This window comes from Lagopus leucura, unplaced genomic scaffold (assembly GCF_019238085.1).
Source record: "Lagopus leucura isolate 7727_CA_CO unplaced genomic scaffold, USGS_WTPT01 Super-Scaffold_100001, whole genome shotgun sequence".
NCBI classification, from domain to species: domain Eukaryota; kingdom Metazoa; phylum Chordata; class Aves; order Galliformes; family Phasianidae; genus Lagopus; species Lagopus leucura.
Window position 1 is genome coordinate 102661475 of NW_024962262.1, and position 13156 is coordinate 102674630.

At 42.8% G+C, this 13156-nt stretch overlaps 1 protein-coding gene across 1 annotated transcript; it reads right to left on the bottom strand.

The window, feature by feature from the left end:
• Window positions 1-668: 668 nt before the first annotated feature.
• Window positions 669-11226, bottom strand: SLC2A3 (solute carrier family 2 member 3). Its single transcript, XM_042868006.1, has 10 exons — window positions 11087-11226; window positions 8432-8527; window positions 6868-7028; window positions 6395-6635; window positions 6072-6234; window positions 5224-5411; window positions 4752-4856; window positions 4260-4361; window positions 3819-4022; window positions 669-3349 (listed from the first exon to the last, which is right to left on the bottom strand). Exons 1-10 carry the CDS (start codon window positions 11099-11101, stop codon window positions 3128-3130), a joined length of 1497 nt encoding a protein of 498 aa, XP_042723940.1. The 5' UTR covers window positions 11102-11226; the 3' UTR covers window positions 669-3127.
• Between the last annotated feature and the right edge of the window lie 1930 nt (window positions 11227-13156).

Genomic DNA, 13156 nt, shown 5'->3' on the forward strand with positions numbered 1-13156 from the left:
AAATAAGCACATAGGAAGAGTGCAGTGCCAAGTCAAATTATGGCAAATCATTTTATGCATGTTGATACACTGACTAACCTGTCCTCTGAACGACAAGCAAGCAGCCCTCCTTTCTATTGATAAAGGAATTGAAGTTTTCAAGACTGCTAAAAAAAAAAAAATGTTGTTGTATATCTGCAACCCCATTTTCAGTTGACATAGTACCTGTGAACTCTCAAATGGAATTTACTGTTGCAATCAGATATTCAACTCAAAGAAAAATCTGATCCCTCCTTTTAAGTAGATTTCAAGACCTATCTTAACAGAAAAATCTCTCTCAATTCATAGTCACACCTTATTCATGTCTTCAATTTTTGGGCAGTATGCACATCTGTGAACTATTTTCAACAGTTAAGTACAAGTAAAATTTCAAAAATCTCCAATAATCACCTTGAGAACTCACCAAGTTTGCCACCACTGCCAAAACAGATTGATGCATTAGTTTTGCAAAAAACAAGGTCAAATACTTCACTAGTTTTATGTTTTTGTGCATAAGTTATTGCTTATATGCAGTAACTATATTATGTATTTTATATGTAGTCCAAGACAATTCTTCACTTGGTAGGTCCCAGGCAAGCCAAAAGGTTGGACACCTATGAACTATATTGTTAAGATAAAACCCATGGCAGTTATTAATTAGACCTGTAATCTTTATTTTAAAAACATGAAACAAATCACAATAAGCTTATAAAACCCATCAGAAATATCCACAATGCTATTACACAATAACAAAAGATACCATATGAGAAAGACCTGTACATTTTGATCCAAGCCAACACACTTCTGTAAGCAAAGTATAGAATACACAGCTGTGGGAGAAATTTCCTTGGACAGCAGATGTCCATACAGAGGACATTTTCCTGCAAAGGGCACAAACTGTATAAATGGGCAAAAATACAAAAGTCAGGAGTGAAGTAGTCTTATTAATACCTCTCAGAATAAATATCTCCTAGAGAAGCCTGATGGAAAGCAGGGGAAATTTGGATGCAATAGGACTATATTGTGCAAAGACGGAAGTACTTCAAACAACATCACAGCAAGTATTTCACAGAGGCAAATCTTATTGATCTCTCTAACTCTTCCTCATTAGGGAAGGTTAGAAAAAAAAAAAAAAGAGGTCTCATCACTAGTTATAAAAAAAAATGCTAAAGACAACTCTAGAACTAAAGGGACAATCCTGAAAACATAGTTTCATAGCAAGTTGAAGAAAACTTGGGTTGTGTGTTCTATTACCAATTTTGCTGTCATTTCTCTCATTCGGGGCCCTTCTTTCTTCTACTCATCTAACCTGCTGCAAACCTGTTTCTTATAAAAGATGCCTAGTAATGAACTCTGGTGTGAGTTTACAGGTAGACCTGAGTTTGATTAAGACAAAAAAAGCAGAATGCAGGCCTACGATAATGAGTCTACCCACCCCCCTCCACTACTTTTCCTAGCTTATACAGGCCAAAACTCAGAGCACTATAGTCAGAGGAAGCAACAGTCCCCAAAATATCATATATTACTTTTTCCTCTCTTCCTAAACTGAGCTGATTGCTTATACTTAGCTGAATAACTGTGGGTAAATATACACTTTTGATTACCTAGCAATGAGAAAGAGGAGAGAGCATTACCTATGTAATACTCCCTGTGTCTGCCTTGTTAGGTCTAACAGAGGTAATACTACAGATTTGCACAGAACAATGAACAACGCTGGACACTGCCTCTTCCAGAGAGGACACAGAACAAAAACATTTGGCCTACAACCAACTATAGACTGAATTTTTCAAGCTGCTAAACTAGCATATTCCAGTAGCTCTAGTCCCTAATTCAGCAGCTCTATGTATGTATATGTGCCATGGCATGACCCTGGTAGATAAATGGTCCGTTTTGCCTCCAATATTTATAAATAATTATTTAACAGCTTTGGAAAACAACTTTTAGCCCCATGCACCTTAAGTAACTACCTGCAAGCATCAAACTTCCTGGCTTACTAGAATAAAGCAGAGAGGCCAAAAAGTCAAGAGAAGGCAAAAGTCAAGTTCTGGTTTGCAGTTAATACCATTAATCATCTTGAACAATGCTGAACTGTTACTGAAAATGTAAAATAATAACACCTCTTTGCTGCAATATCACTTTCCAAATACTTTAGAGCAATATTTAAAGTTACCACCCAAAATATCTAAATCGCATACAAATTTTGGTGGACATACATACTGCTTCTTATCAGCATTCAGTTACTTGAATTACTTTTCATAGGGCAGAATTAACTTTAAAAGGTGACGTGCACAATTGGCTCTGTTCTACCATCCAAAACACCCAACTTACTCTTCAGTACAGTATTCCTTCTCTACAGTTTTATTGCACCTCAAGTCTACAGCATCTTCTGTTAGAATAACAAAGTCAAACATCTTCAACTTCATTATCTGTACATTTTTGTACACTATTAAAAAAATAAATATTTACAAGGTGACATACAAATAAATAAACTTAAGTAAAAGTAAGTTCTGTTTGTCTATACAAAAAAATAAAAGAAAAAAATAGGCATGCAACTTGGTCCCCCTTTTCCTGAGGCTGAAAAAAAGTGCACACTGGAAAGGAAAAAGCAAGGAGATGGCTTTTTAGTAGGCTTCTAAATTCCAGTGTAACACTGCACATACACGCTCACACATACACCCACACAGAGTAGACATGAAGGGCAGGGGACTTATTTAGTGGGCAACTTTAACTCACTACAAAAATAGTATTTAAATTACATTACAGTCACTGCATAAATAATTATGTTACTTCCAAGTAGCAATTACAGGTGAGAAAAGTAACAGTATTACCAACATGTTCACCTGATGTTTGTGGCAAAGAATGAGATTATTTTTGCTAGAGTGCCAAGTACCTTCCAGTATTTAAGAAAATTAAAATGGCCTATATATCAGTTTTGCTTAACGCTGGTAAGCCTAGCAGAATAGGGGGAACGAGAAGTATAGAGGAATACAGAGAAGAAAATAGCAGCAGTTAGAGAAATAAATTGTTCCAGTTCTCGTAATTTCTTTGCTCATTCCTTTAATGACTCTATGAATACGTAAGAGTCAAAAGAAAGGGTGTGTCACGAATCTTAGGCAACTTCTTTCTCAGGCTCTATGCTGTTCATCTCCACCACGGGATTCTTCTCGACAGGTGGCGAGGATGGGGAGCATGTTTCTGCTTGTCCTTCAAAGCCCCTGGAGATGTCTTCAAAAGTCCTGCCCTTGGTCTCTGGCACTTTGAAGTATGTGAAGATGAAGAAGATGAGCAGGAAAACAAGGAAGATAAGGAAGACATAGGGGCCACATAATTTCTGCAGTAAGAATAAAAACAGAAGGTTTTAATTTGAAAAAAAAAAAAAAAAAAAAAAAAAAAAAAATTAGAAGTGAAGTCATTTCCTTCTCCTGCAATGCCCTCATTGACTTGTCCTCAACACAAAGATCTTTTTCAAAGTACCACATTTGTGTGGACTTCTGAAATGATTTAATACTGGTTCTGGTTGTCCAGAACTAAGGCTTTTAAAGGAAAAGTTTAAATGTATTAAAATGGCTCTAGACTACAAAAAGTAACAAAGCAGAATGTAAGGCTAGCTACAACACTCTAACCTTCAATAACAATCAGAATACAGACTTGGGGACCCCTCAAGGGATTCAGCCATCTGCCCAAAGCAGAGCCAAAATTCAACGAGATCAGGCTGCTAACACCAAGAATTCTACAGCCAATCTGGATACCCATGACAATGCTGCAGCTCTCTTGAAGTGTTCTGCAAACTGAGTCCTTACCTCAGCATAGGGGAATAGCATTCCCACTAAGAAATTAGAGGTCCAGTTAGAACAACCAGCCACTGCCATGGCTGCAGGCCGTGGGCCTTGACTGAAAAGTTCTGCCACAATGAACCAAGGGATAGGTCCAGGGCCAATCTCAAAAAGGGCCACAAAGCCAAAAGTGGCAACAATGCTGATATATCTGATCCACACTACAGCATCCTGCAAGGAAATAAGATACAATTAACTGCAATCTGAAAAGCAAACATGACACAGCACATCATTCTCTTAGTTGTACTGTTAACGCTATAGCACAGCTCCTGCCATAAAGAAACTGCACTTCTAGCCACAGCCCATGATAAGCCCTTGCCCCAGCTATAAATGTCTTGCTCTGAAAGTCAGCCCTCTACAACTATAGATCCCCTACTAGGGTCAGTCTGGATAAAACAAATTACTCACCTTCAGAGCCAAAGCAGTAGTCATAACAGCAGCACACACAGCCATGCCACCCAAACCAACTAAATGGAGGGTCCTGCGCCCTGCACGCTCTACCAGGAACAGCTGAAAATACAAAGAATTAAATAAGTTAAGTAACAAAAGCAGAAGAGGCTCCCTCAGTTAGCATGCACTGCACCTCTTTCACATCTTCCTGTATTCCTCAACGTTAACTCATCAAGTTGCTCTTCAGTACAAGTATTTCTCTTCTTACTGCCTTCCCTCATCTTCTACCTCCACCAACACTCTTACGTTCATCCTTTACTTCATTTTTTTCCCTCTTAAAATATGTTCTCTTCTCCCACAATACTTTTAATGCATTCTTTTCTTTGCTCTTGTAGACCAGTAATCAACTACTGCTTTACCACAGCACAGCTACCTGTCTTCAGTGACATCTCTCAAAAGATCACCTGCAGACAAGCAACTTTTCTCACGAGAAGGCCTTGTTCTACTTACGGATACAACAGTGAAGACTGTGTTTACCACACCAGCTCCAATGGTGGCATACACAGGCTGTCTGATACCAGCTCTTTCAAAAATCCCTGTAGAATAATAGAATACCTAGGAAGAGAAGCAAAAAGTTGGATACCATTGCAGTCTTAGAGTTTGAAAGCATGTTCCTCATTCCTTACTTAATGGCACAATCCTAACAAGCACTCAGCAGTGTAAAAGCAATCAACAGCATAATTCCATTCAAGTTCCATTTGCTTGATGCATATCTCTAACGTCCTGCCAGGGTATGTGCAGGACACATAAAGGCCAAAATGATTGTCATCTTCATCTTCGCAACCTCTACACTATCACAAAGAAATGTTTTCCAGACAAAAGACGTCTTTGAAAGACAGCAAGCAGCAAGTCAAACAGCAAGCAGCTACCTTGAAGCACAAGTACACCCAGAAGTCCAATAGACATGACAAAGGTAACTCACAGCATTGATGCCTGAGAGCTGCTGAGAGAGTTGTAGCATGATGGAAATGATAATGGCTTGACGATAGTTTGGAGAGCGGAAGAGCTCTGGTATAGTTGCTTTCTTTTCCTGAGACATTTTAGCACTCTCTTCTTTCATTTCCAAGATGTCTTGAGATACATCTTGTGTACCACGAAGCTTCTGGAGAACTGCAGGAAAGAATCCAAAAGCATAACATGGAACATCCCCACGAGTTCTGCAAACAGAGTCCATACCTCAGCACAGGGGAACCAGTAAGTTCCCCCAGACCATTCTGCTATTTGAGGGAAAGCACATTGGGAAGACAGAACCATATACAAGCCTGTGCTTGGGCCTGCTCTGCTGCAAAGACAGAGTCCCTACGTGCAGCTTTTGCTCATCTTTTCAACTCACAGTTCAGGGAGCTGTGATCACCATGGAAACCAAACTCAGACCCTAGACACTCTTCATGTTACTTGTGCTCTGAACTTGCATTTGATCCCTAATTCTTGCCAGAGACGATTCCAGGCCTCTGTGGTAGGAGTAGATCCCTCCTAATCCATTGTTAAATTTGCTTTAGGTGAAGCTGACATTTGCAGCAGTTGGTACTGCCACATCCCACCTGGCCAGGTGCCACTCCTAGCTTCTTAATCCCACCAGGAGTTCATTGGGATTACAGGTTTCTCAACTCTTGACACTGGTACAATTTAAAAGATGGGAGGGAAAGGTTAGTATCCTCTGGGATTCACATTCTTGTCTACCACAGATTCTATAGACAATGTCGGCTTTCCACTCAAGCTCAGAGCAGGGAATCAAAATACAGTCCTGTCCCTTCAGAGACAAGTTCTTACCTGTTTGTGCTTTCTCTTCCTCCATCTTGTTGATCAACAGGAAACGGGGGCTCTCAGGGCAGAAAAGAAGAGCCACACACTGCAGAACTGCTGGGAGAATCGTGAACCCCAACAGCAGTGGCCAAAGTGCTTCAGTTCCCATTATCTCCTTGAGGCCAAAAATCTACACCAAGAATTTGAGAGAAATAAAAAGTTGTTGAAATAGAGTATGAGAGGACAAGATACTGCTCCTAATGACAAAGTCAGACAACTTCACAAGATCAAGTCCACAAAGCCTTTCCTCACATACCCTTTTCCTCCAAGTAGAAGTCTGTCAAGCCTACCTGGGCCACCAGGATGCCTACAACTATGCCCAGCTGGTTGAGGGTTCCAAAGGCTCCACGAAGGCTGGTGGGTGAGACCTCACTGATGTACATGGGAACAAAGCCAGTGCACAGACCACAGAAAAGGCCAATAATGAAGCGCCCAATTATCAGCATCTCCACTGCCTTTGCAAGCTTGGATAAGGCCATGAGAGCACCCCCAACAAAAGCCAAGATGTTCACCAGCAGCATGGAGTTTCTCCTGCCAAGACAGAAATACCAAGGCTGAGCTTTAACTAGTAACAGAGCAAGAAAACCATAAGGAGAAAGATAAAGCTATCCATGACTCTTATCTTAGGAGCAGGGAGAGAACCGTATTTCCTGTTCAGCTTCAGCCTTGGCCTGCAACAGTTCTCATCTCTGCCCTCTTCCTCCCAGAATTCAACTGCAGAGCATAAATTCACTAATAACTTGTATTTACCTTCCCAACTTACCTGCCAAATCGATTGACGAAAAGGCTGACTGAGAAGGAGCCAATCATACCTCCTACTGAGAAGATTGCCACAGAAAGGGACCATAGTGAGGTAAGAAGCTCTGGGGAGATAGCCTTCCCACTCCGCTGAGATAAAGTTCTGTTGAAGAAGGCCTGGATAATCTGCAAGAGAAACCCAAATAGATAAGAAAGGTTTCCAACCCCATGGGAGAGGAATTTTGGAAAAAAATTTGGGATGGTCTATTTTCAAGGAGTTATGCAGCAAAAATAGGCATTAAGAATTCAGTAGAAAGCAGTAGGTTATACAAGGAAGAGATCAGAGTGATGAAAGAGGAATAAAGGTTTCACCAAGAAGTTCAGAGACTGGTAGTAGAATGATAAGAAATGGATTGCTTCACATAGAGCTGGCATAATTAAGGAAAGTGGGCTTATCTTCTGAATGTTTTCAGATGATCAGGGTCACTGCTGATGTTTCAGGCATGAGATGGGAGTGAAAGAGAATAAGAAAAACAGCCAGAGAACAGAGAGGAACATTTCTGGCAACACCAGAAATCTAGCAATAGAGAAGGGCTCTCTGCAACGAAAATAGTTCAAGAAACATATAAGTTCCTCCAAGTTAAGCCTGAAAGCAGAAGCATTATGCAAAACAATTCTTCACTGTTCCTTGGGACAAAGTGAGATGCAACATTAACAGGGCTATGTTTCAATCTGAGGTATCCTCTTTGATAACGAAGGGAACACTGCAAGAACTGAAGGGGATGTGGCCTCAGAATGCCAGCTCCCAGCAGATGGCAGCAGGACATTAGCTAGGAAGGACCCTACCCCCCCAGGATGTGATGTGACATCTATTCCTGGAGGTGGGTGGATGTGGTAATGGTGACTCAGTTCCCGAGAAAGAACCATCTCAGTTACAAGAAAAACACATTTCTCATTTTCTTCATCTTCTTTTTTCTGATGGTATAAGCATGATTTGTCTTTTACAAACACTGAATTGACACTTAACACAAATAAATGAACAAGTCAGAGGCCCTTAGAGAAAACTAAAGGAACAGTAATCCCTACCAACCCTCTCATCTTATCTGTGCACTGCTCTCTACATGCGTTCTCTGCCCCAGCTGTTTCATTCTGACTCAGAATATCCTGCCTCATCTCCTGACCTGGTGCAACAGGCCAGAAGCATGTTCTTACTCAATTTGTAAGAGTTTGGAGCAGAGTAGCACCTGGCAGAAATAACTGAATTGTGTTTCCTCTCCTCTTGTGTCCTAAAGGAGAAGGGGAAAGATCAAAACTACTAAAAATAAAATGACAACCCCAGAATTTGGTGGCATTCCAGGAAATGGCAGATGGACCCCTTCCTTTCAGCAAAACTCTGCACTCCAAATTAAAATCTGATCTCTCTCCTCGCCAGTAAATTTCCTGTCATTTGAATGTCTTCTTTCCTTTAATTCAAACACCACAACTAAACTATTAGCTGCCTGTCAGCTCCTCTCTCCTTCCTATGCTATTTTTTTTCCTCCCTAGCACATTTACACACATTTTCTTCCCCAGCGCATTCTTCCTCTCACCTTTTCAGGAGCATTAATGACACCAGTGTTGTATCCAAACTGGAGAGATCCAATGGCAGCAACAGTAACAGCATAGATAAGGGATGCAGTGATTTTCTGAATAAAAAAAAAAAAAAAAAAAAAGAGAAAGCAATTGTTTGGTTAATTGGTAGTTCATGCTTTCTACATAACTTGAGTTTCTCTTCAGCATAAATAAAAGACACAGCTGGGCCAATTTCAATGAAGAGCAAAAAGGTAAAGGAACATGCTTGTATCCAGTGAGGGTAAGTACCAACAACAGTCTGGAAACAGGTGCAACTGAACAGTAACAGTTCTGTGATTAGAAGGAGAGCCTGCCAGGTCCTACATCTATACATCATGACATTTGACTACTTCCAGCTCATTAGTAATGAACACACCAGCTCCATCAGCAGCTGTTATTTTAGGTTGATCTGCTTTGTAAAAAAGCTCTGCTGATCTCTGACATGTAATGAAACAAGGGTCTTACTCTTCCTCATTCCAACTGAGGAAGTCCCAAAAATAAGTGGGATATGGATATAATATTGCTAATGCTTCTCAAATCTACATAAGGGCTACACTGGCAGTCACTTCTAAGAGTTAAAGTTTGCACTCTTCAGCAGCAGATCTGCTTTTCCCAGGCTAGAAGTCCCCAGCACTGCCCCTAAAGCTGGCACAGCAGCTTCCCTCACAGAAAAGGCTGTGCTGCCAGCATTCCTCATTTATTTTTCTTGCCACAGAGTTAATAGTGAATATTCAAAACAAAGCACAGCTCCTGGAATTTGAGTACATATGAATCTCTCTATATGGTTTGTTTTTTGTTTTTTTTTTTTTTTTTTTTTTTTTTTTTTTTTTTTTTTTTTTTTTTAAGTTTGCAGCTTAAAAACAGCTTAACCCAGCTGTTAAGGAGGCAGGAGGGAGCAAGTGACTCTGGAATTAGAACTTACACAGCCAATACTTCCAGGGCATTATTTGGAAATACCATGTTTTGGTTGTAGGAGCAATTGAAAGCTTTCAAGAACTACAAGGCTTTTCAATTATTCTCCTAAGGCTGGCAGAGGAGTATGAAGTAGTCCATGGGGCCTGCTGTCACAGCACCTCCAGTCTCTCATTTTCCAGCTGACTTCAGAAACCTGTCAGTATTCATGCTATCTGTACCACACTTCCAGGCATGCAAGTGCTTCTGGCCAGTACACCCCCCACAAAGCTACCAGTTAAGCCTCAATAAAAAAAAGTAAATTAATGCATGGTTTCCCTCGGCTACATCATTTAAATATCTCATGTTAAGGTCTCTTCCTGCTAAGGTTAATGCTGGAGGAAAGGGATATATTCCAATATTCCTGCATCGAGCAGATGATTCTCATGCTGTTATTCACAGCTGAACAAGGTTTGCCTTCTATCTGCCATCCTGTGACCATTCTCTTTTCGGTGCAAGAAGTTCTGACACAGAACCAATCTTCCAAAGCACCTAGACACCAATTAAGACACCTAAGCCCTTTCAAGACTCCAGGCCTTATTCCCCTTAGCGGGTATACCAAAGCTGAGATCAAAGTTCACCTGTCCACACTTCCAACACAGTAACTGACATAAGAGCATCCTTCCTCTCAAGGCCCTGCTTGTAGTAGTCATAGTTGACCCTTTTCCTCTGGACACAGCAGGAATTATAGGACACTTGCTTTGTGAGCACCTCTTGCCTATATGGTCTATACAGAATCAAATTATAATAAGATTAGTTCTTTCTCACCACCTTTCATGCTCCATTCTCCTGACTATCGCCAGTTATTCAACTCCCATCCAGTCTCATACCATCCAAGATATCACATGGCCTGACCCAGCCTCTCCTTCAGCTCCCCTCTCCTTCACTAATAGCAACCTCAGAGTAGCACAATTTGTTAAATCCAGCATGAGATGCCTCTGCCACACTCCGAGTGACTTTCGTCGGTTCTCTATCCCTCCTTTTATCTCAGCTTCTCACACTCCCCTCACGTCCCGTTAACATGGAGACGAGAGTACGAGGCTCCCTAACCCTGCCCCCTTCTCGCCGAGTAGAAATCCCTCGATATCCTGCTCCAGGATAGCCGCTTCTCTCTCTGGATGCGCCTAAACTCACCGCAGCCCACGGCTGCACAGATCATCGTGGCCGAGCGCACCCCGTTCTCTATAATAGAGCAGGGAAAGGGCTTGGCTCTATTTTCTTCTGGAAATCGAAGGACAGTTTTAACGCTCCCAACAAAACATTTAAGTATCACGAATCCGCTGCTATTAACTCTGGGACAGATGACCACTACCCAGCCAACAAAAGACACGTCGTGATCGAAGCGAATTAAATATAGACGGCGTCACGCGGGCAGCCGGTAACACGCACCAACGGATCAACCCCACGGCCTGCACAAACATTGCCAGATAAGCTCCCCGTCCTTTCGTGACATACAGAATCTCGCCGAGCCGCCAGCCGAGAACCGCGGCCTGCCAGCCCCGCCACCACATCTCTCCTCGTTCGCAACCCGAAGGCGGCGCGTGACGCTACGGCGATGAACCGCGACCCGCCGCCAGCCGCGACCAGATCCCCCCCGCTCCCGCTGAGGGCCCCCGGCACTCCGGGGCAACGGCTCCAGCTCTGCATCAATTCTGACGAGAAGACCGCCCGCAACTCCTCACCTTCTTGTCAGCCATCTCCCGCAACGAACCGCTCCAGCGCCCGCACTCAGCCTAACTGAACCCCACAGCTACTCCGCCCACGCGCACGCACCGTTGCGGCGTCTGCGTGACAGCGCACCCAACAGCCCCCCGGGGGGGAGGGGAGGGGGTTTATGGGCTCAGTTCTGGGAGGGGGACAGAGGAGGAGCCGGGGGAGGAGTGGCCGCGGCGGCCGGTGCCGCCCCTCGGTTGCCGTGCGCCGAAGTGGTTCGGGATGCGCAGCCAGTTGTTGATGCTGTTCGGCTGCAGGAAAAATTTGTGAGGGTGCGGGGCAGCTCCTGCAGTTGTCTGCAGGTTTGACGCTGCGCAGGTATCAGCTGATGGTAGTACACGCCAGTGGATTGCGTGGAGAACGTTGTTTTGAAGCTGTAGTTAAAAATGCTTGGACACGGTAACGAGCGCACATGGGCAAAAGCGCTGGGTGCTAATTCCTAACTCGTACTTTCTGGAGGAGAATTCTGGATGCTTGGGTGTGGTTTTTGTTCGCTACTTGTTTTGCTTAAAGATATATATATATATATATATATATATATATTTAAAAAAAAAAAAAAAAAAAAAGCTGTAAGCAATGGCTTATAAAGCCTGGGGTGTGTCTTTGCAGCTGCACTTAGTCCCATACTAGCACACTTTCCAATCATCCTGGCTCCTATATTATAAATTCATTTGCAGCCCATCCTTCAGGTAAAAAATAAAATTTAAATTTAAATTAAGAAAAAAAAATTGCCAAAACTACCAGGAGAGCAACGAAGAGCTGTACTTCCAATTCCAGACAAAAATATTGTCAAACAACAGACATCTTCACTGAATTCTTGTGAACATTTTGGGAATGGTAGCAGATCAGACTCGGGGCAGGGATGAAGTTGCAGTCAGAGGAGGTTGTCATGATGTCATTTCCTTGCAATGGAAAATCATCTGGGGTTTGCTCATCATTTTTGTTACCAGATTCCGAGGAATCTGAGGGACGTTTTAAGTTCGCTACTACTTACTACGTTACTGTTTCTTTGCCACCTGATCGCAGATGGGTACATAACTGAAAATTTATAGTTCACATAGGGTAACAATTTGCCTCACTCCTTTTACGGGCCTTTTTGTGTTGCTGAAATCCTGTCGCCATTAGGGGAAAAGTTAAAAAAAAAAAAGAAAAGCTGTTGTGTAAAAGGAAGTCTGAATGTTCCTTTTTCTTAGGTTACATGATAAAAGATCCTCTGCACTCCCACAAAGGAGCACGGACAGACAATAACGGGAGGAGATATACAACAAAGCCCTGCCCAGATCCTCCTCGGCTCATTACCGGAGCCATCAGCACATCAAAGTGTTATCTCTACATGCCCAGAGGGGCAAAATGGCATATGGGAAAGCAATTAGGGGCTCAGAGGAAACATCACCTGACTGGGCCACTCCCGGGGCTGCTCCATTGTCCAGGTGTGAAACCCAAAGCTCTGAGCTATGTCGGAGCACCTTTCAGGCCGGGATGGGGGCGTGGGGATGTGCACTGCGGCACGGGACGCACGTTTCACAGGGCTTACAATAAGGGGAAGAATCAGAAGTGGAAGAAGGGAATAGTCTGGGTCATTTGGGGAGGAACAAGTGTGGGAAAGTGGAGAAATAAGGGAAAATCAGGTTTTGTCCCGTCTATATCTGTGGCTGACCAGTGCTTTTCACTATGCCTCACCTGCACAGTCTGTCCTGACTTGCCACTAAATTTCATTTCCGACTCTTTTTCTATGTGATGAACACCCCATTTTGGGTGTGTGCATGAAAGCCTGAGTATCAGCCACTGCAGTAGGACTGTGGATCAGAAGAGCCTACCAGCTGCCAGAGAGCTATCTGTGTCAGAAACTGGACTATGGCTGCAGGCTTCAGGTCTCAAATGACTGGGTGCCAGCAAAAGGGAAGACTGTGATTCAGGAATGGATTGAGTATCTGTAGGTAGGTTACTCCAAAAGTAATGCCTCCTGTTTCTTTCCATGGAAACTCCCAGCAGACACAAAGGGCACAATAACACTGTTGGATAGAGCAAATTCTCAGCTA

Bases quoted from the DNA above. Each gene is read 5' to 3' on its own strand.
- SLC2A3 (XM_042868006.1), bottom strand. The intron at 7,029-8,431 runs GTGAGAGGAAGA...TTTCTCTTGCAG, and splicing joins TCATTAATGCTCCTGAAAAG to ATTATCCAGGCCTTCTTCAA. The intron at 3,350-3,818 runs GTAAGGACTCAG...TTCTTACTGCAG, and splicing joins TGCTATTCCCCTATGCTGAG to AAATTATGTGGCCCCTATGT.